General features: G+C 45.3%; 5 protein-coding genes and 1 pseudogene across 5 annotated transcripts; 2 read left to right on the forward strand and 4 right to left on the reverse strand.

Moving 5' to 3' along the window:
• The first annotated feature begins 5,006 nt into the window (after window positions 1-5,006).
• On the forward strand, window positions 5,007-5,392 carry LOC137306859 (histone H2B 1/2-like). Its single transcript, XM_067976256.1, has one exon. It carries the CDS (start codon window positions 5,018-5,020, stop codon window positions 5,390-5,392), a length of 375 nt encoding a protein of 124 aa, XP_067832357.1. The 5' UTR covers window positions 5,007-5,017.
• Window positions 5,393-6,280: 888 nt separating this feature from the next.
• Window positions 6,281-6,669, forward strand: LOC137307137 (histone H2A.J-like; annotated as a pseudogene).
• Window positions 6,670-9,371: 2,702 nt separating this feature from the next.
• On the reverse strand, window positions 9,372-9,740 carry LOC137307132 (histone H4). Its single transcript, XM_067976448.1, has one exon. It carries the CDS (start codon window positions 9,737-9,739, stop codon window positions 9,428-9,430), a length of 312 nt encoding a protein of 103 aa, XP_067832549.1. The 5' UTR covers window position 9,740; the 3' UTR covers window positions 9,372-9,427.
• A 966-nt stretch (window positions 9,741-10,706) lies between these two features.
• On the reverse strand, window positions 10,707-11,318 carry LOC137306992 (histone H1-like). Its single transcript, XM_067976349.1, has 2 exons — window positions 11,139-11,318; window positions 10,707-11,045 (listed from the first exon to the last, which is right to left on the reverse strand). The coding sequence occupies exons 1-2, from the start codon at window positions 11,316-11,318 to the stop codon at window positions 10,707-10,709; spliced, it is 519 nt and encodes a 172-aa protein (XP_067832450.1).
• Window positions 11,319-19,561: 8,243 nt separating this feature from the next.
• LOC137307213 (histone H2A.J-like) lies at window positions 19,562-19,952 on the reverse strand. Its single transcript, XM_067976616.1, has one exon. It carries the CDS (start codon window positions 19,949-19,951, stop codon window positions 19,562-19,564), a length of 390 nt encoding a protein of 129 aa, XP_067832717.1. The 5' UTR covers window position 19,952.
• Window positions 19,953-21,150: 1,198 nt separating this feature from the next.
• LOC137307133 (histone H2B 1/2-like) lies at window positions 21,151-21,532 on the reverse strand. Its single transcript, XM_067976450.1, has one exon. It carries the CDS (start codon window positions 21,530-21,532, stop codon window positions 21,158-21,160), a length of 375 nt encoding a protein of 124 aa, XP_067832551.1. The 3' UTR covers window positions 21,151-21,157.
• Between the last annotated feature and the right edge of the window lie 527 nt (window positions 21,533-22,059).

Raw genomic sequence — 22,059 nt, forward strand, 5'->3', positions numbered from 1 at the left:
GTTTACAATTGTCAACCCCAGTCCATCACCGGCATCTCCACATAATGATTATTAACGGAGAGATTCAATTGATCACTTTTGTATTTTCCACTTCACCTGTTCTTGAGTTACAAGAGATACTTTTTCTTCCGACAGTCAAATCCTTGAAGGACCCAGAATCAGTGTGATGTTTACTCCACCCGAGGCACAAGGAGCAGTCAGTGCAGCCAGCTCCTTCTCACACACAGTAAGTACATTATCACTCACAGAGCACAGAGACACAGACAGGTCATCAGTCCCACAGTCTCAGACAGCAGAAATAGTCAGTCGCACACTGACCCCAATCCAACACTCAAACAGAGCAGGAGAGACAGACGTAATTTCCATTTCACAACGACTCAGTCCTGCTGACCGGGAGATAAATAATTCCCAGTCCAAAATCACACCCAGTATCAGATTGAAAGGCACTGTGTCAATCTCACATTAGTTCAGCCTTAGCTACAAATTAAACACCAGATAGAACTGACACATGGTACTGATTGATAGGTACAGAATGAATCAGAATAGTGTGCTCCAAGATTCAAATTAAATACCAGCCCACAACTCTCACACATTATGAGTTTAAAGATGCAGTATTCATGCCACTATTGTGCACTGAGATACAAATGAGATACCAGTTCAGATGTTACCCATTTTTGACTCACATATATGTCCAAAAACTTCAGAGTGTCAGAATGAAATGTACAGTTTCAATTCATTCACTGCAGACTGAGGTACACATTAGATACCAGTCCAAAATTCTCATACAGTGTAAGACTGAAAGAGAGAGTATCAACCCCATTATTGCAGACTGAGCAACACATCACATACCAGTCCAAAAATCTCAGTGTCAGGTTGAAATATACAGTATCAATCCCATTAGTGCAGACTGAGGTACACATCAGTTACCTGTCCAAAAATCACATTGTGTCAAATGAAAGGCACAGTGTCAATTCCTTTATTGCAGACAGAGGTTCATAATAGATAACTGTCCAAAAATCTGGTACAGTATTGTAGTGAAAGATATAGTGTCGATGTGATTAGTACAGAATGACCTACACGTTACATACCAGTATAAAAATCTCACACAGTATTAGACTGGAAGATACAGTATCAATCCCATTAGTGCGGACTGAGGTACACATTAGATACCAGTCCAAAAGCCACATTCAGTGTCAAATTGAAAGATACAGTATCAATTCCATTAGTGTAGACTAAACTACACCTTACAAACCAGTCTAAATATATTACACAGTATGAGACTGAAAGGTACAGTATGAATTCCATTAGTGCAGACTGAGCTACACATTATATATCATCCAAAAAACTCATACATTATCATACTGAAACATACAGTATGAATCCTTTTAGTGTAGACTAAGCTGCACATAACAAAGCAGTCCAAAAATCCCTCGCTGTGTCTGACTGAAAGTTCGAGTGTCAATTCCATTGGTACAGACAGAACCACACATCACATATCAGTCCAAAAATCACATACAGTATCAGACTGAAACATACAGTATCAATTCCATTAGTACAGACTGAGCGACACTGAACACACCAATCCAAAAATCTCATTCAGTGTCAGACTGAAATGTACAGTATCAATTCCATTAGTACAGACTGAGCGACACCGAACACACCAATCAAAAAATCTCATACAGTGTCAGACTGAAATGTACAGTATCAATTCCATTCGTACAGACTGAGCGACACCGAACACACCAATCAAAACATCTCATTCAGTGTCAGACTGAAAGATACAATATCAATTCCATTCGCCCAGACTGAGCGACACAATAAATACCAGTCCAATAATTTCACAGTAAAAGGTTGAAGTGAACATTATCTTCACAGAGATTAAGATACAATCATGCAACAAAACTCACACATGTTGTTTGATTAAAACATAATCCAAAAGCGTATCCATATTTACACATTAATGCCGGACAAAAGATTTGCATACATTAGTGAATTAAAGACACAGTTTCAAGCACCATACTGCAACCTGAAATAAGAATACAGAACGAATCCAGACTTGCACTTTGCCCAGAGACTGAGTTACAGAATGAATCCCACACTGAGATAGAATACCAGAGATTGACAGATACCGAATGAATCCCACACTCACACACATTCCCAGAGATTGACAGAAACAGAATGAATCCCACACTCACAGATAGCACCAGAGATTGACAGATACAGAATGAATCCCACACTCACACACATTCCCTGAGATTGACAGACACAGAATGAATCCCACACTCACACACATTCCCTGAGATTGACAGTTACAGAATGAATCCCACACTCACACACATTCCCTGAGATTGACAGATACAGAATGAATCCCACACTCACAGATAGCACCAGAGATTGACAGAAACAGAATGAATCCCACACTCACAGATAGCACCAGAGATTGACAGATACACAATGAATCCCACACTCACACACAGTATCAGAGACTGACAGATACAGAATGAATCCCACACTCACAGACTGTACTGGAGACTGACTGATACAGAATTAATATCACACTCACATACAGTATCAGAGACTGACAGACAGAGAATTAATCTCACACTCTCATACAATCTGACATCTACTGGCCATAAGTGAGAACTGTAACAGAGTGGAACAAATTCACATTATCTGTAGTTGTTACAGATTCAGGACAATGTGCAATGTGAGGAAATAGTTTCTCTCTGTAACTTCTACTCTCGTATTTTTTCATATTTTTTCAGTGAAAAATTGGACAATTGATTCATAATAAAGTTTTTGTTTTGCTCATTCGAAAGTTGCCCCATTGTATTTCACTCTGCATTGCGCAATATTTCTGTCTGATTTCTCAGGACACGATTTATATTAATCCAAATAAACCAAACTGAAACACAAATAAAAACTGAGCGCAAATCTGGAAGTTTGAATGGCGACCGTCAAAAGTGAAAGGGACAAAATATAGAAAAAATTAAAACCGAAAATGCTGGAAAGACTCAGCAGGTCCGGCAGCATCTGTGGAGAAGGGAAGCTCGGGTTAACGGTTCAGGACGATGACCCTTCTCTCGATCAGAAAGGTTAATCAGACATAATTTAAATACGGAACGGGAATCAGCAGACGGAAAACCTTCAGAAAATCAATTAATTTCACTGAATCCGAGCAATTGAGTCCCGTATCCACCATTCAGATCAGGGCAAGTAATAATACAAAGGAACACAGTTAAATTCAACGTTATGGGGGAAATAAATGAATTTTAGAAGTATTTTTACATGAATTAGACCCGTTTGTGTTTTGGAAACACGATCACTCTGAACATCGTCAAATTCAGTTCCAGTCTTGGTGTTTCTGAATTCAGCGTGCTGGGATTCAAATCTGTTGGAATTAACTGCTTGGAAGGCAGCTATACTCACCATTATAGTGCCTTATTTCACCAGGAGGGAGAAGTCGAGTGTTTCTGTGGAGTTTCGGACTGAATTGCTCCCTTTGGGTTTCTGGCACTTTAATCATAGACAATAAATAGTTCCCAAACATCAGTCCCTGAACAGACACAACAAGCTGGTGGAATTTCTCATTCATAGATATTAAATAAGAGGATGGCAAAAGCGAATAGGAAGAGGTTCGGAAGAAGTCACCAAAACAATTAGGGAAGCAAACAGGAACCACGAAATCAAATTATCAAGGAATATAAAAATAAATAGTAAATTATTCCACTGACACAAAAATATCAAAAGGAAAATCAGAATATCTTGAGTGCCACGAAGGGATGCACAAGATAAACTCACAGATAACGTCAGCGAAATGGCAGAAATATTGAATTGTGACATTGTCTCAGTATTTACCCGGGAGATTAACAGGGTGAATATATTAGAGGAAGAGGTCAATAAAGATATCAAGGCATTTAAGTTAGAAAGGGTGGTTAAACTCCTGGTCCAGATAGATTGCATCTGTGCATATTAAATGAAGCAAGGGTAGAGATAGCAGAGGCACTGTTACATATATAGGAAAAAATCATCACAAAAAGGAACAGTGCCAGAGGACTGGATGACAGCTAATGTGATTCTTATATTTTAAATCAGGTGAAAGAACAAGTCCAGGGAACGATAGACCAGTTAACGAAAGGTCGGTGGTAGGAATGATCATGGAATCTTTTACTCAATGATGCAACAGAAAAACATCTCGAAACCGAAAATATAACAAAACAGTTTGACAGAAGGTTTGACAGTTTAAATTACAGTTCAACATAACTTATTTGCTTTTCAATTCTCTTCCTCTAGAAATAAACCCCAGTGCTTTGTTCGCTTTTTAAGGCCTTATCAACTTGTGTTGCTACTTTTAATGATTTGTCAATCTGTACCCCTAAATCCCTTGCTTTTACCCCATTTAGACTCTTATTTTCCAAGCAGTATATGGCCTCCTTATTCCCCCTAGCCAAATGCACCACCTCACACCTTTCTATATGGAAATTCAATGGCCATTTCCACCGCCTTTCGGCAAGCTTATTAATTCTTCTTGTATAGGCTATACCCCCTAAATTAATTACAAGGATTTAACACAGCATTACAACTAATGTTTGATCTAACAAAATATACTTGCAACTCGTCTCCATTCCCAGTTTTTCGAAATCCCACTCGTGCAATATAATGTGAAGAATTAGTTTCTGTTCTGTCCCTCTCTCATCTGCAAACTTCACTGTCCCGGGGTTTGGGGACATCTACTGGCCGGAAGCAGAACTGCAACAGTTCGGAACAAATTGCTGAAACCGGACAATGTGCAGTGTGAGCGTGTTTGTGATTGGTGGCAGTTATTAAATCAGATTGGATGTCTGACGAAACCAATCAGAGAGTTACAGTTAATAATTATTAAGACCTCATTCCGAATGACCCAATCACAATCATTGCCTTCACCCATCCCTCATTACCATCGGGCTGTGGGGCTGCCGATTTCATCCGAGCTCGGAGGGAATTTGTGTCATTTCTCAGTCTGAAATTGAGTTTGAAAATGCCTGAGGACAAGAAAGCAGCTCCCAAGAAGGGCGCCAAGAAAACCTTGAGTAAAGCACCAGCCAAAGGCGGCAAGAAGCGTAGAAAGTCGAGGAAGGAGAGTTACTCCATCTACATCTACAAAGTGATGAAGCAGGTTCACCCCGACACCGGCATCTCCTCCAAGGCCATGAGCATCATGAACTCCTTTGTGACCGATATTTTCGAGCGCATCGCAGGTGAGGCTTCCCGCCTGGCCCATTACAACAAGCGGGCGACTATCAGTTCCCGGGAGATCCAGACCGCCGTGCGCCTGCTGCTGCCCGGGGAACTGGCCAAGCACGCCGTGTCAGAAGGGACAAAGGCGGTGACCAAATACACCAGCTCCAAGTAAAACTCCACAATGAACTGAAAAAAAAACAACGGCTCTTTTAAGAGCCACCCACAACCTCTCTGAAAGAGCTGCATTTCCTGTATATTTAATTAGGATCATTTTATTGCAGCAATATTATTATTCCAATCGAAAAGTGACTCGAACTACCCCGTTCAAATCCCTGGCCCCTAAAATGAACACGAGTTTATGATCCGCTCCTTCCCATTTGTTTTGATCTTAAAGCATCACTATTCTGGCCTCTCATCCCCTTTATGGCCCCCTCAGCAATTCCGTTCTATGAATGCAGTTTCTGAAATATTTATGGACTGACGTGAAAATCCCCAGATTAACAGTAACCCCACCCCTTGCAGTAACAGCGGAATCGGGGCAGAATGAGAGCTCTGTCCTGGTCCCTCTTTTCACAGAAGCACTCCCGGCTCTGAGAAGGGACCAATCTGTAACGTTTCACTTTTCTAAAGACTAAAGTCAAATGTGTCCTTTCACGGAATGCTGTGAATGGGGCTTTAGTCCCGTCCGGTGCAGTTTGAAAGCGATGGTCGAATGAGCCATAATTTAAAGCAGATTTTAAAACAGAGCGAGCGATTAGTGACGGGGAGCGCTGAATAAGACAAGATAAAAAGAACGGGTTTAAAATCTTGTGCTCAGGGCGACATTGATCGAAATCCGATCCTTCACTGCACTGAAATTGGCGGGCTTTTTGAAATTCATAGAATTCCTGGTCTGACCGTTGAGGCCGGTAAATCCCGCCCTCTTCTAATTTCCACCTACCTGGTTGGTTAATGAAATAGGCAAATGAGGTGTAATAAGGTACAACCAATCAGATGATCTTTCAGTCTTTGAGAGGGGTCAATGCAGAAGTCATTCCTCAATCTTTGTGAGATTGTGAACATGTCTGGAAGAGGAAAAACCGGCGGTAAAACTCGGGCCAAGGCCAAGTCTCGATCATCCGGGCCGGACTGCAGTTCCCCGTGGGCCGTGTTCACAGGCTCCTGCGAAAGGGGAACTACGCTGAACGTGTGGGTGCCGGAGCCCCGGTCTATCTTGCCGCTGTGCTCGAGTATCTGACGGCTGAAATCCTCGAGCTGGCCGGCAACGCGGCCCGGGACAACAAGAAAACCCGCATCATCCCCAGACACCTGCAACTGGCCATCCGCAACGACGAGGAGCTCAACAAGCTCCTGGGACGGGTGACCATCGCTCAGGGCGGGGTGCTGCCTAATATCCAGGCCGTGCTGCTGCCGAAGAAAACCAGCAATGTGAGCACCAAGAGCAAGTAAAGCGGCCAAGATTTAATCTGATAACCCAAAGGCTCTTTTCAGAGCCACCCACTGTATCTTTGAAAGGGCTGGTTACTGACTGAAGAGAGTCAGGTATTAATTTAATAAGGACTTGATTCCGATTCTGGAACTAACAATAACTTGTTGATTACAAATGATCCAGATCGGTCTGTTGAAGTACTCGCTTCCGGACAGCAGATGTCGCCAACCTCCAATAGATTGATATTTGCAGTTTGTGTGGTGAATGAGACAAAATATCAAAATTGTCATTAAACTGGGCGGGTGGGACACAGAAATACCAGGGACGTTTGATCATCGGCATCAAGAGGCATTCTGTTGTGTTCCACACAATATTATTTACAGTCTCATCCTCCGACAACACTTGCTCGGTCTGTGTTATTTTACCCAGATTTGTGCAACAGAAGCTGACTGATGTGTTGAATATTGTGTCAGCGATTGCTGAATCAAGAATGTGAGTGAAATTTGCCCGTGTTATTGGATGTGATTGAGGGATTGATTCTGTCCCTGTATCAGTTACGAGTGTTAGTGAATGTAACACTAATGTTTTACACTGCTTCTGATTCTAGCGCTGATAGAGAGCAAGACACACTGCCTTTCGATCTATTAGTCCGAGTTGCATTGAAACAGCCTCTGCCACTATATCTGCAGGGGGAGAATAGACTGAAACGTTATATGATCCGAGTCTGATTCCTTACATCCAGCATGGGTTTCAGGTCCCGTCCGATTGCACCTGTCCTTCAGTGCTGGACTCAAATGTCCAGTAAAGTGTTGGAGTGAGGCTTGATCTTTGAAACCCCTGACTCCGACATTCGAGTGTTTCCAACCGAGCCAAGCTGACACGACATTGGAAATGAGAACTTGTAGCTCTCGTGCTTTCCACGAGTCCCTCTCTGTACATATGTCCCAGTAAGTTTGACACTGGGGGTGTATGTACCTCATGTGAAAGAGTGGGGTCGGAATCAGAACTTTCTGCAGCTGTTTGCCAGAACTTTCTTTGTCCGAATGAGGCACTGGTGGTGATGAGAGTCAGTCTGGTGGAATTCACCTCCCTCCAGTCCTGCGTGTGTGTGAAAATGAAACTGTCTCCGTTTCAAATTCCTCATGTTGGTCAGTCTGGAATTGGCACTCCTCTCTGGTGCTGAATCTTCGTCCAAAATGAACAGCAGCTGTTTCTGCCACAAAACGTAGATTGACTCTGTTCCCATCTCTCTGCTGTTATGATGGGCCAACAGATTGTCAGGCCTTGCGTCTGACATCCGCTCCCTCCCCTTTATGCATTTCCCATTTAATCAAATTTCTGTGAACTGCACGGCCCTGCGATTTCAACCCCAGAGATCACAGCTCTTTCCTTTGCTGATTTGGTGGCTCTGAAAAGAGCCTTTGTTGCACTTGGTGCTGAAGGCGGGTCGGGTTTAAGCGCGCTCCCCGCGGATGCGGCGGGCCAGCTGGATGTCTTTGGGCATGATGGTGACTCGCTTGGCGTGGATAGCGCACAGGTTGGTGTCCTCAAACAGCCCCACCAGGTAAGCCTCGCTGGCCTCCTGCAGGGCCATGACGGCCGAGCTCTGGAAGCGCAGGTCTGTCTTGAAGTCCTGAGCGATCTCTCGCACCAGGCGCTGGAAGGGCAGTTTGCGGATGAGCAGCTCGGTGGATTTCTGGTAGCGGCGGATCTCCCTCAGAGCCACAGTGCCGGGTCTGTAGCGATGAGGCTTCTTCACTCCGCCTGTGGCTGGAGCGCTCTTCCGGGCCGCTTTGGTCGCCAACTGTTTGCGAGGAGCTTTCCCGCCGGTCGATTTACGCGCTGTCTGTTTGGTCCTGGCCATTTTCTGAACAGATTTCAACACAACCTGAGACACAGAAACTGTTAATGGCGAGCCGGCTCTGGGGCTGCATTTTAAAGTGTCTGTGAGGAACCGCCCCGCGACTGTGATTGGCTGTATTCCGACCTCCAGTCAGGGAGGGACCGCCCCTGGCCTGTGATTGGCAGGTTTGAACCGAGCTCTGACAGTCAGAACGAAACGGCGGGAGGTCTTGAGCCCCAATTGGCTGAGCTGAAATTAATCATCAATTTCAAAAAGCCCGCCAATTTCAGAGCATCAAATAACAGTTTGAAGAAAATCTCATTTCCCTCGAGCAATTTAAGAATCTCTCTCTTTATAATCTCCATTATTTCCTGCTCGTCAGCACAAATCTCAGGCTGATTCACATTCCGGTTCATTCTCTGACCTGTCTGTGAACGGGCGGGAATAAAGTCCCGGTCATTGCTTTCCGTCGGAAGCGGGACAAAGTCCAGCTTCGATTTCAAAAATCCCGCCAGTTCCGGCCCGGTGAACGGCTCCTCAAACAGAAACTTCACATCGAACTGATATTTGAATGAGGGCAAGAAATAAACACCGAGCAGAGAGGACACAGCGGGAGAGGGAGTGAGGAGGGATTTTACTCTGAGTGAAGAATGTAATGTCTGTGGAAAGACTCTGCATCCCCGCCTGTTCAATTATACCGTGAAACCGGGAATTCCGCTCCTTCTCTCGGAATGGCCGAGAACCCCGGCCATTTTTCTGATCTCCCTGTAACGAGTGCTGGAGAAATCTCCCCATATTAATAGAATATCGGAAACGACTTCCCCACCCCGAGATCGTCCCACTCCCCCTTCCCAGGTCACTGCTCTCTCTGTGAGGCGGTGGGTGGCTCTTAGAAGAGCCTTTGTTTTGTGTTTGGTTGGAAAGGGTCGAGTCGTTCAGCCGCCGAATCCATAGAGGGTGCGGCCCTGCCGTTTCAGAGCGTACACCACATCCATGGCCGTGACCGTCTTGCGCTTGGCGTGTTCAGTGTAAGTGACCGCGTCCCTGATCACATTCTCCAAGAAAACCTTCAGTACCCCACGGGTTTCCTCGTAGATCAGACCCGAGATCCGCTTGACACCGCCACGGCGAGCCAGGCGGCGGATGGCTGGTTTGGTGATCCCCTGGATGTTATCACGAAGCACTTTTCGGTGCCGCTTGGCGCCACCTTTGCCCAGTCCTTTGCCTCCTTTACCTCTTCCAGACATGATAATTCTTCACTGAAATGAACAGCTAAATCGTGCTGGTTCCCTTTTTTATGCAGACTGCCCCGACCTGACTGAAACATGCACAGAGTGAAAGTGGGAGGGGAGGAGACAAGTGAGATATTAAACAGGGAGGGGAGGAGACAGAGTGAGATTAAACAGGGAGGGGAGGAGACAGAGTGAGATATTAAACAGGGAGGGGAGCAGACAGAGTGAGAAATTAAACAGGGAGGGGAGGAGAGAGTCAGAGTGATGGACAGGGCGGAGAGCGGTCTCTGATCTTCCAGCTCCACCTCCAGCTTTGTCCACCCGCCAATTTCAAACCGTTCATCGAGAATAGAACCGAATCACAGCGCTCCGCACAAACCCTGACAGACTCGGGCTTCATATTCAAGGATTTACAGAAACCCGGAGCTTTTAAATAAGCCCCGTTACAATTAACAGACAGTAATAATCCTGCCTAAATACAGTCCCTTCTATAACTAGTCAACCCGCCGGCTTCCATTTCAGCCCCAGACCCGATTCTATCTCCCACACATTCCCTCCCAGACGGGTTCAGCAGTTCACAAACACATTATTCCAGCTGATTTGGAGAATCTCATGTGTTGGGGTTTGAATTGTGATCGCGGCGGATCTCCGCCAGTTTTCCCCTGTCACGGACCCTGGCCCTGAATCTGTGAGAAAAAGAATGAACTGGGACTGGAGGTGAACACGCCCCCAGTTACAGTGAGGCCCGGCCCGGGTATCCCATTCTCTCTATTTTATATCAGACAGTGGGAGTGGGGCGGGGGTAGGGAATGTCAGCGAGTCACCAGGACCCTTGGTTTATTGTAAATGATTTCTATCTAAAATCTGAGCCCGGCCCCGGGACAGGAATCATCTGATTCCGGGATCAGCTCTTTTCTGAGAGACGTGGGTGGCTCTGAGAAGAGCCGTTGGGTTCAGATGTTCACAAGTTGCACTTGATTTTTTACTTCTTTTTGCCTGCTGCTTTCTTCGGTTTGGGCTTGGCGCTCGGTTTTTGTACCTTCTTCGCCTTCGCCTTCACTGGCTTGGGGGTCTTGGGCTGCTTCACAGCCGCTTTCTTCTTAATTGGTGATTTCACCGCCTTCTTTGTGGTCGATTTCTTGACAGCTGTTTTCTTGACCGCTGGTTTCTTGGCCGTTAATTTCCTGGCCGCTGGTTTCTTGGCCGCTGGTTTCTTTCCGGGAGATTTCTTGCTTCCTTGTTTCTTCACCTTCTTTCCCACTTTTTCCTGGGCTTCCTTCTTAGCGACTCTGAAGGAGCCCGAGGCGCCCGTGCCCTTGATCTGCACCAGGGAGCCTTTTTCCACATTTCTCTTGATACTTAATTTGATCTGGGTCCGGTGCTTCTCCACATCCAGGCCTTTGGTGGCCAGAACCTTCTTTATCGCGGCCAGGGATATCCCCTTGCGATCCTTGCAATCCGCCACAATCTTGAGGATCTGTTCGCCCAATTTGGGACCGGCTGTCTTGGGTCGGTGAACCGCCTTCTTCTTCTTCGGAGCATTGGTTTGAGCGGCAGCGGGAGGTGCCGTTTCGGCGGCTGCAGTATCTGTCATGTCCGGGACTCTGAAGAAAATCTCTCTGTCAGTCAGAGCTGGGTCAGAAATGAAACGAGAGGCGGCGGCACAGAGCAACTTAAAGGCCCAGAGCGGACGGGGCGGAGACACCCTGCTGTCAGCTCTCGGCACCTCCAGCCTCTCTGTGTTTCTCTCTCCTCTTAAACTACCCGATTCTAATTGTAATCGGGCACTCCAGAGTCCCAGACTAGCCCCTTCCCATCTCCAACACCGGAATGTTTGCTGTCGAAAAACTTTCACCGGAATTAAAACACCAGTTTCGATTTAAACCCGTTTCATTGCTGCACTGATCGCGCTCTCTCACCCGATCGCTGACATGATTTCTGTTTTTCGGCTGAAATCTTGAATTGGACAAAAACCGTACCTTTAATTTTCACTTCGGGTCTCGGCAGGGGAGGAGGGCGAACCTTTGACAGGGATTTTTAAAAAAATACTCAAAAGGGACTGGGACATCTGGCGATGAGACCGGCCACACAAACACAATGGCATTAATCTAACCCGCCCGCCCATTTCACACACTCTCTCTGACACAATGTTCACATCTGTACATTCACAGGACAAACTGTTCTCCAGATTGACAATTCCCGGGACAGACTTTCCTCCCCGCTCGGCCTGTGCTGCGGATTCTCGGGGTTGGTTGTCGTTTCCCAGCTCAGGAACTGTTAAACACTCTGAGGCCGGCGCTCCTCACAGTCTCTGGTCTCCAGATTCAGGGACAGGAGCCAATCACAGCTCTGGCTGTGATAATCCATATCTGCTTTTACATTATTGTATTGTTCGCACACAGAAATATGTTTGGTTAAGTTGAAAATTCAAATTATCCGCTCTGGGCTCCTCCAGTCTCTCTCTGTTTCCTTCTCCTGCTAAACTGACTGACAGGCAATAGTAACTGGCGTCCGATCCATCCCATTCTCAACACCCAGAGACGGCGAGTCACTGAATAAATTCAACACTCACAGACAGTCCGGAGTCAGACTGTTACAGGCTGTTTCTCGCCACCTTTACTTTTCGGCGGATAAATGCACCGTCAGACCGGCTCATATACAGTAGAAGGGAGAGTAATCGTCTCACCAACAGCACACAGACACAGAATCAGTCTCTCACATTCCATCAGTGGGTCTATATTACGCTCAGTAACAGTGTCCCGCATTCATGTGCAGAAATTAAGCGAGAGAGAGAGAGAGAGACGGAGCGGCTGATAAAACCACAGAGACACAGTCAGACAGACGCAGAATCAGTCTCACACATCCCATCAATGTGTCCGTTTCACGCTCAGTAAACATTATCGCAGCTTCATGTACAGCGCTCGAGAGAGAGAGATACAGACAGGCACAGTATCAGTCTCACACTTCCCATCAATGTGTCTGTATCATGCTCAATAACAGTATCGCACCTCCATATAAAGTACAAGAGAGACAGAGAAACTGAGCTGTAATGAGCGGTTTTCACCCAGTACCAAATAGGGAATCATTCCATTCCAATTACTATTCCAAGGTTGAATGACAGAAGTTGCAGTCTCATCTGTAACTGATCTTATTCCAGAGACAGACACGTTATTAATCCCACTCTCAGGGACAGTGTCACACATTTAATCCTCTCTTGCAGATTGTACTCTCTGTAATCTTGCAGCAGAGGGCGGTTCAGTATTACTCTCAGTGACCGAGAGTTTCACTCTGATTGAAATAAACTGGGACTGTTGCCGTCAGATATTCATCCTGCACAGTCCCAGCAAATACACCGAGCCCCACTTTCCTCCCATGTTTCTCCATGATTGGTTTGAGAAATCCTCCCTCCAGTTTCGGGTTCACGCGTTACTTTATCAGTAGAGGTACCAAGAATGAACAGAACACATTGGCTCATTCCACAGCCGCCCAAGTTATCTCTGTTAGACCCTTTACCATCAAAATATACCGAGAGAAACAGCAGGGATGGAAACATCTCGTTTAACAGTTGGAGATTGTAAAGTCAGTCTGGATTCCAGCGTCAGGCACTGGTGGAATCCCATCTGTTTCCCATTCTGGTGCCTGTTCCTGCACTGCCTGTGGACCCCATTCCCTCTGACCTTTCCCCCACTTCCTTTGCTCAGACTCTGAAAAATTCCAATTGGGAAAAATTTCCACCGATTTTTGTATTGGGAATTAAACCAGATATCTGCGCATGCGTGATTCAGCCCCGCCCTCAGCGCTGGTGAGCAGAAGAGCGCATGCGCGCTCCCCTCCCCCAGCTCGGCCTGTGGGCGCCATTCCCTCAGTGAGCGGAAGAAGATGGTTTAAAACAGCCGGGAATGGAGAGATCACGGCCCCCGGGGGAAGGGAGCAAAGAGCAGCCTCGTTACAGCAGCTCATCGCTTCGGGACCGTGTCCGCAGATGGGCTCAGAGATCGGCATTGAGTCCGGGGGAAGGTCAGGGGGAGTCCGGGGGCTGTTTGTAAGAGGCGGAGTGGATCAGGAACTGGTCCCGGAACATGGAGTGAGCGGGGGAAGGGAGAGGTCATTCTCGGGCTGTGTGTGGACAGGGTGTGTCCAGGGTGTGGGAGAGAGAATGGGAAGAACCTGCTATTAAAACCATTGCTGCTTTCTCTCCCCAAACCAGTAGTGAATTGTTCCTGGTTTAGTTTCAGTCTCACCCTGTTTATTGTGATTGGACAGTGAACAGTGGAAACAGAGCCGGATAGTTAGGGTGTGGGGAGTGAAACAAAGAGCATCTGTTGCAGGCACCAGGTGAGAAGTGTGAAGGACACGATTTAAAAAGAGGCTGTTTGGTTTCGGTTGAACGGTTAGTCCCATTGGAGAGGGGATTAGAAACCTGACCGGTGCAAAGGTCCCTGCCACATCGGGTCGTCCCATTCATGGATCAGTGCAGGGGTTGGGTTGTGTCTGGATGTCACTAAATTGTTTTAAAATCGCCCAACACACCTGGTATACAGAAGCTGAGTGCTGCAGTACTGCAGTGGAGTCAGACACTGACACTCTTTGTATCACTGGTTTTCATTTGTGGATATTCAAAATGATCATTAACAGATATATTAAATTGATCACTTTTGTATTTTCTACCTCACCTGTTCCTGAGCAACAAGATATAATTTTCTTTCCACAGGCAAATCCTTGAAGGACCCAGAATAAATGTGATGTTTCCTCCGCCTGAGTCAGAAGGAACAGTGCAGCCAGCTCCTTCTCACAAACAGTCGGTATATTATCATTCACAGAGCACAGAGACACAGACAGGTCATCAGGTCCACAGTCTCAGACTGCAGAAGTGGTCAGGCCCACTTAAATACTGGGAAAAATTATTTATACATTTAGGGATGAAAGATACAGTTTTGAACGCCATATTCTGAACTGAGATACAAATTAGATACAGATAAAGAATGAATCTCATACTCAGATCCAGTGCCAGAGACTGACATATGGAATGATTCTCACACTCACACAATGTACCAGTGATTGATAGATACAGAACAAATCCCACACTCACATACAGTAGCACAGACTGACAGATACAGAATTTATATCACTCATATACAGTATCAGAGATTGATGGAAACGGAATGAATGTCTCAATCACATACAGCATCAGAGACTGACAGATATGGAATGAATCCCAAATTCACACACAGTGCCAGAGACTGACAGGAACAGAGAGAATCACAAGTACCACAGTCAGACAGATACAGAATGAATCTCACTTGCATACAGTACCAGGGACTGACCGAAATAGAATGAATCCCACACTCACACACAGTACCACAGGTTGACAGATACAGAATGAATCTCACAGTCACATTATTGCAGACTGAGTTACACATAACAAGCCAGTCCAAAAATCTTACAGTGTCATATCGAAAGATAATGTTTGAATTCGATTAGTGCAGACTGAGCAAAACGTTACATAGCAGTCGAACAATTTCATACCATATCAGACTCAAAGATACAACATCAATTCCATTAGCATGCACTGAGCAATATGTTACACACCAGTCCAAAAATCTCATACAGTATCAGACTGAGATACTGAATTAATTCCATTATTGTAGACTGAGTTACACATTATATTCCAGTCCAATAATTTCACCGTGAACAGATTGAAAGGTACATTGTCATTCACAATAAAGTTCAGAGATTAAGATGTAACACTACTCCAAAACTCTCACACATTGTTTGATTGAAGAAAATCCATAAGTGTCTCAATATTTACAAATTAAACACTCGACAAAAAAGCATGTAATTTAAAGTATTAAAGATATAGTTTCAAATACAATAATGTAAACTGAAATAAGAATACAGAGTGAATCCAGACTTGCACATTGCCTCAGAGACTGAATTGCAGAAATAATGCCACACTGAGATAAAGCAGCAGAGAATGGCTGATACAGAATGAATTCCACACTCACAGCCAGAACCAGAGAATGACAGATACAGAATGAATCCCATACTCACAGACAGTACCAGAGAATGTCAGTTACAGAATTAGTCCCACACTCATATATCGTATCAGAGACTGACAGATACAGAATAAAACCCACACTCATATACAGTATCAGAGAGTGACAAATACAGAATAAACCCCACACTCGCACACAGCACCGGAGACAGACAGATTCAGAATAAAGCCCACACTGGCTTACAGTACCAGAGAGTGAAAGATACAGAATAAACCCCACAAACATGTACAGTACGAGAGACTGACAGGCACAGAATGAATCCCACACTCACACACAGTACCAGAGACAGACAGATACAGAATAAACCCCACATTCATATACAGTACCAGAGACAGGGAGATACAGAATAAACCCCACACGCACACACAGTACCAGAGACAGATAGATACAGAATAAATCCCACATTCGCATAGAGTACCCGAGACTGACAGATACAGAATAAACCCCACACACATTTATAGTATCAGAGACTGACAGGCACAGAATAAACCTCACACTCGCATGCAGTACCAGAGACTGTCAGATACAGAATAAACCCCACATTCATAGACAGCACCAGAGACTGACAGATACAGAATAAATCCCACACTCATGTAAAGTACCAGAGACAGACAAATACAGAATAAACCCCACGCTCATATACTGTACAAGAGACATGAGATACAGAATAAATCACACACAGCACCAGAGACAGACAGATACAGAATAAACCCCACACTCATATACAGTACCAGAGACAGGGAGATACAGAATAAATCCCACAATCACACACAGTACCAGAGACAGACAGATACAGTATAAACCCCACACTTATCTTCAGTACGAGAGACTGACAGGCACAGAATTAATCCCACACTCACACACAGTACCAGAGACTGACAGATACAGAATGAATCCCACACTCACACACAGTACCAGAGACTGAAAGATACAGAATGAATCCCACACTCAAAGACAGTACTAGAGACTGAGAGAGACAGAATAAACCCCACACTCATATGCAGTACCCGAGACAGACAGATACAGAGTAAACCCCACACTCACACACAGTACCAGATGCAGACAGATGCAGAGTACACCCCACAATCATGTTAAGTGCCAGAGACAGACAGATACAGAATAAACCCCAAACTCATGTACAGTATCAGAGACAGACAGATACATTATAAAACCCACACTCACACACAGTAAATGAGACAGACAGATAAATAATAAATCCCACACTCATGTACAGTACCAGATAACAACAAATACAGAATAAACCCCAAACTCATGTACAGTATCGGAGACAGACAGATACAGAATAAACCCCAAACTCATGTACAGTATCGGAGACAGACAGATACAGAATAAACCCCACTCTCATCTTCAGTACCAGAAACTGGCCTCCAATGGACGTAAGCGAGAACTGTATACGAGTGGAACAAATTCACTTTGTCGTGGTTGCAGAAACAGGACAATGTGCAATGTGAGGAAAGTTTCTGTCTGTAACTTCTACTCTCGTATTTTTGCACATTTTGATCGTGAAAAATGAGGACAATTTATTCATTAAAGTTTTGTTTTACTCATTCAATAGTTGTGAATTTTCCCCATTATATTTCACTGTACATTGCGCAGTATTTCTATCTGATTTCTCAGGTCGATTTACTTTGCTCCTCTACCCCGTTTCGGCTCTTATTTTCCAAGCAGTATGTGGCCAACTTGTTCCCCTGGCAAAATGCACCAGCTCACACTTTCTATATTGAAATTCAATGGTCATTTACACGGCCGTTCTGCAAACTTACTTTGTTGCAGTCTTCCTCAGTATTGACTATAACCCCCTAAATCAATTATAACAATGTAACACAGCATTACAACTCATGTTTGGTCTAACAAAATGTACTTGCAGCTCGTCTCCATTCCCAGTTTTTCTAAATCCCACTCGTGCAATATAATGTGAAGAATTAGTTTCTGTTCTGTCCCTCTCTCATCTGCAAACTTCACTGTCCCGGGGTTTGGGGACATCTACTGGCCGGAAGCAGAACTGCAACAGTTCGGAACAAATTGCTGAAACCGGACAATGTGCAGTGTGAGCGTGTTTGTGATTGGTGGCAGGTACTAAATCTGATTGGATATCTCAAGAAATCAATCAGAGAGTGAAAGAAACAGGTTTGTCTTTGGGGATGTCTTACTGCTGTTATACAGGTCTTGGTGAGACCACATCTGGAGTATTGTGTGCAGTTTTGGTCTCCTTATCTGAGGAAGGATGTCCTTGCCATGGAGGGAGTGCAACGAAGGTTTACCAGACTGATTCCTGGGATGGCAGAACTGACGTATGAGGAGAGATTGGGTCGACTCGGCCAGTATTCACTCGAGTTAAAAGAATGAGAGGTGATCTCTTCAAAACATATCAAATTCTAACAGGACTAGACAGACCAAATGCAGGGAGGATGTTCCCGATGGCTGGGGAGTCCAGAACCAGGGGTCAGAGTCTCAGGATACGGAGTATGCAATTTGGAACCGAGATGAGGAGAAAATTCTTCACTCAGAGTGTGGTGAACCTGTGGAATTCTCTACCACAGAAGGCAGTGGAGGCCAAGTCATTAGATGTGTTCAAGAATGAGATAGATATATTTCATACTGCTAAAGGGATCAAGGGATATTAGAGCCAGACCTTTCAGGAGCGAGATTAGAAAACATTTCTCCACACAAAGGGTGGTAAAAGTTTGGAACTCTCTTCCGCAAACGGCAATTGATACCAGCTCAATTGCTAAATTTAAATCTGAGATGGATAGCTTTTTGGCAACCAAAGGTATTAAGGGATATGGGCCAAAGGCGAGTACATGGAGTTAGAACACAGATCAGCCATGATCTTATCAAATGGCAGAGCAGGCAGGAGGGGCTGAATGGCCTACTCCTGTTCCTATGTTTTTATATGGGGAAAAAGCGGGAACAGTGCACTGAGTTCGACGATCAGCCATGATCATTTTGAATGGCAGAGCAGACCCGAAGGCCGGAATGGCCGACTCTTACTCATATTTTCTATGTCACGTGGCATCACTCTCATCCGTCCAATCACAATCATTGCCTTCACCCATCCCTCATTACCATAGGGCTGTGGGGCTTCCTATTTCATCCGAGCTCGGAGCGGATTTGGGTCATTTCTGGGTCAGAAATTGAGTTTGAACATGCCTGAGGACAAGAAAACAGCTCCCAAGAAAGGCACCAAGAAATCCTTCAGTAAAGCACCAGCCAACGGCGGCAAGAAGTCGTAACTGACACAGGAACAGAATAATTCCCTCGCTCACATCCAATAACAGACAAATGTGATTCACTGATTCAGTAATCGCTGACACAATAATCAACACATCAGTCAGCTTCTGCTTTACAAATCTGGGTAAAATAATAAAGAGCGTGCAAGTGTTGTCGGAGGATGAGACAGTAAATATTATTGGGTGGAACACAACAGAATGCCTCTTGATGCCGATGATCAAACGTCCCTGGTATTTCTGTATCCCACCCGCCCAGTTTAATGACAATTTTGATATTTTGTCTCATTCACCACACAAACTGCAAATATCAATCTATTGGAGGTTGGCGACATCTGCTGTCCGGAAGCGAGTACTTCAACAGACCGATCTGGATCATTTGTAATCAACAAGTTATTGTTAGTTCTCGAATCGGAATCAAGTCCTTATTAAATTAATACCTGACTCTCTTCAGTCAGTAACCAGCCCTTTCATAGATACAGTGGGTGGCTCTTAAAAGAGCCTTTGGGTTATCAGATTAAACCTTGGCCGCTTTACTTGCTCTTGGTGCTCACATGGCTGGTTTTCTTCGGCAGCAGCACGGCCTGGATATTAGGCAGCACCCCGCCCTGAGCGATGGTCACCCGTCCCAGGAGCTTGTTGAGCTCCTCGTCGTTGCGGATGGCGAGTTGCAGGTGTCTGGGTATGATGCGGGTCTTCTTGTTGTCCCGGGCCGCGTTGCCGGCCAACTCGAGGATTTCAGCCGTCAGATACTCGAGCACAGCGGCCAGATAGACCGGGGCTCCGGCACCCACACGTTCAGCGTAGTTCCCCTTTCGCAGGTGCCTGTGTACACGGCCCACAGGGAACTGCAGTCCGGCCCGGGATGAGCGAGATTTGGCCTTGGCCCGAGCTTTACCGCCGGTTTTTCCTCTTCCAGACATTTTCACAATCTCAAAAACTTTCACAAAGAATGAAGAAATCCTCCCGAACTCGCCCTTTTTATACCTTCTGGAGGAATACAGTGGGGGCACTTGTGATTGGTCCAACTATTCGCAATCTCATTGGGCTGTTCGTTGAACCAATCAGAGAGCTGCTTTATTCACCAATCAATAGCCGGCAATGAGAAAAGGGCGGAAAATACCGAACTGAACAGTTTATGAAATTTGAAAAGCCCGCCAATATATTTCCAACACAAGAAGCGGATTTAGTAAATAATGTCGCGTAAAGACAAAGATTTAAAAATCTCTCTCCTTTTACTCTGTTATTCCTCATTTCCCGTCACAACTTCCAAAATCTTTTACAATCCGGTTAAAATCCGCCTTCATTCACCTTTCGCTTTCAATCGGGCGGGAATAAAGCCCCATTTTGTAACGGGACAGATTCCAGCTCAATCTTTGTAAAAGTAACAAACCACAGATTGTGGATTGATCCCTGTTCACAGGAGCTGCAGCGCGATCGAAACCGGAGCCGAGACTCCTGGTGTAAGAAGCCGAACAGTGACAGAGTCTTTAGACTGTTCTGCACTCGGTGTGAACACCCTTTCGGGATTGCTGCTTTACAAAGGATTGCGGTTCTGAAAGTGATATTCCCGAATAATGAGCAAACAAAGGTGAAAAGGAGAAAGAAATGACTGAAGTGTAATCCACCGCCTTAAAACGGCTCTGATGGGGCAGATGCGGGGGAAGGGGCGGAATATGAGCGGGAATGAGAGGATCAAGGACACGTTTTTAGTTATTGGGACTGAATAAAAAAGCGATCCACTGATTATACCGGGCAGTGATTGAGAGAATCTTACAGATTTCAAGAGAAATTTCAAAAGCACAAGAACATAGGAACAGGGAGTCGGCCATTCAGCCCCTCTTTCCTGCTCCGCCATTTGATAAGATCATGGCTGATCTGTGATCTAACTCCATACACCTGCCATTGGCCCATATCCCTTCATACCTTTCGTTGCCAAAAAGCTATCTATCTGATTTAAATTTAGCATTTGAGCTGGTATCAATTGCCGTTAGAGAGAACGTTAGTGTCAAATTATCTACAGTAAAATGATTCCATACAGAGGTGTCGGTACAGCGTCTTCAGAGAGACTGTGGGTGGCTCTTAAAAGAGCCTTTGTGTTTAAAATTTTTTCAGTTAATTGTTGAGTTTTACTTGGAGCTGGTGTATTTGGTCACTGCCTTTGTCCCTTCTGAAACGGCGTGCTTGGCCAGTTCCCCGGGCAGCAGCAGGCGCACGGCGGTCTGGATCTCCCGGGAGCTGATGGTCGCCCGCTTGTTGTAATGGGCCAGGCGGGAAGCCTCACCTGCGATGCGCTCGAAAATATCGTTCACAAAGGAGTTCATGATGCCCATGGCCTTGGAGGAGATGCCGGTGTCGGGGTGAACCTGCCTCATCACTTTGTAGATGTAGATGGAGTAACTCTCCTTCCTCGACTTTCTCCGCTTCTTGCCGCCCTTGCCCGGTGCTTTATTCAAGGTTTTCTTGGCGCCCTTCTTGGGAGCTGCTTTCTTGTCCTCAGGCATTTTCAAACTCAATTTCAGACCCAGAAATGACCCAAATCCGCTCCGAGCTCGGATTAAATCGGCAGCCCCACAGCCCTATGCTAATGAGGGATGGGGGAAGCTAATGATTGTGATTGGGTCATTGGGAGTGATGCAACGTCGTCTATTATTTTCATTCTCTGATTGGATATCTGAAGAAACCAATCAGATTTAGTACCTGCCACCAATCACAAACACGCTCACACTGCACATTGTCCGGTTTCCGCAATTTGTTCCGAACTGTTGCAGTTCTGCTTCCGGCCAGTAGATGTCCCCAAACCCCGGGACAGTGAAGTTTGCAGATGAGAGAGGGACAGAACAGAAACTAATTCTTCACATTATATTGCACGAGTGGGATTTAGAAAAACTGGGAATGGAGAACATTTTGTCAGACAAATCATTAGTTGTAATGCTGTATTAAATGCTTGTAATTAATTTCGGGGTTATAGCCGATACTGAGGAAGAATGCAACAAAATACATGAAGCCTTTTATAAGCTTGCTGAAAGGC

The sequence above is a fragment of the Heptranchias perlo genome, chromosome X (genome assembly GCF_035084215.1).
Source record: "Heptranchias perlo isolate sHepPer1 chromosome X, sHepPer1.hap1, whole genome shotgun sequence".
NCBI lineage: Eukaryota > Metazoa > Chordata > Chondrichthyes > Hexanchiformes > Hexanchidae > Heptranchias > Heptranchias perlo.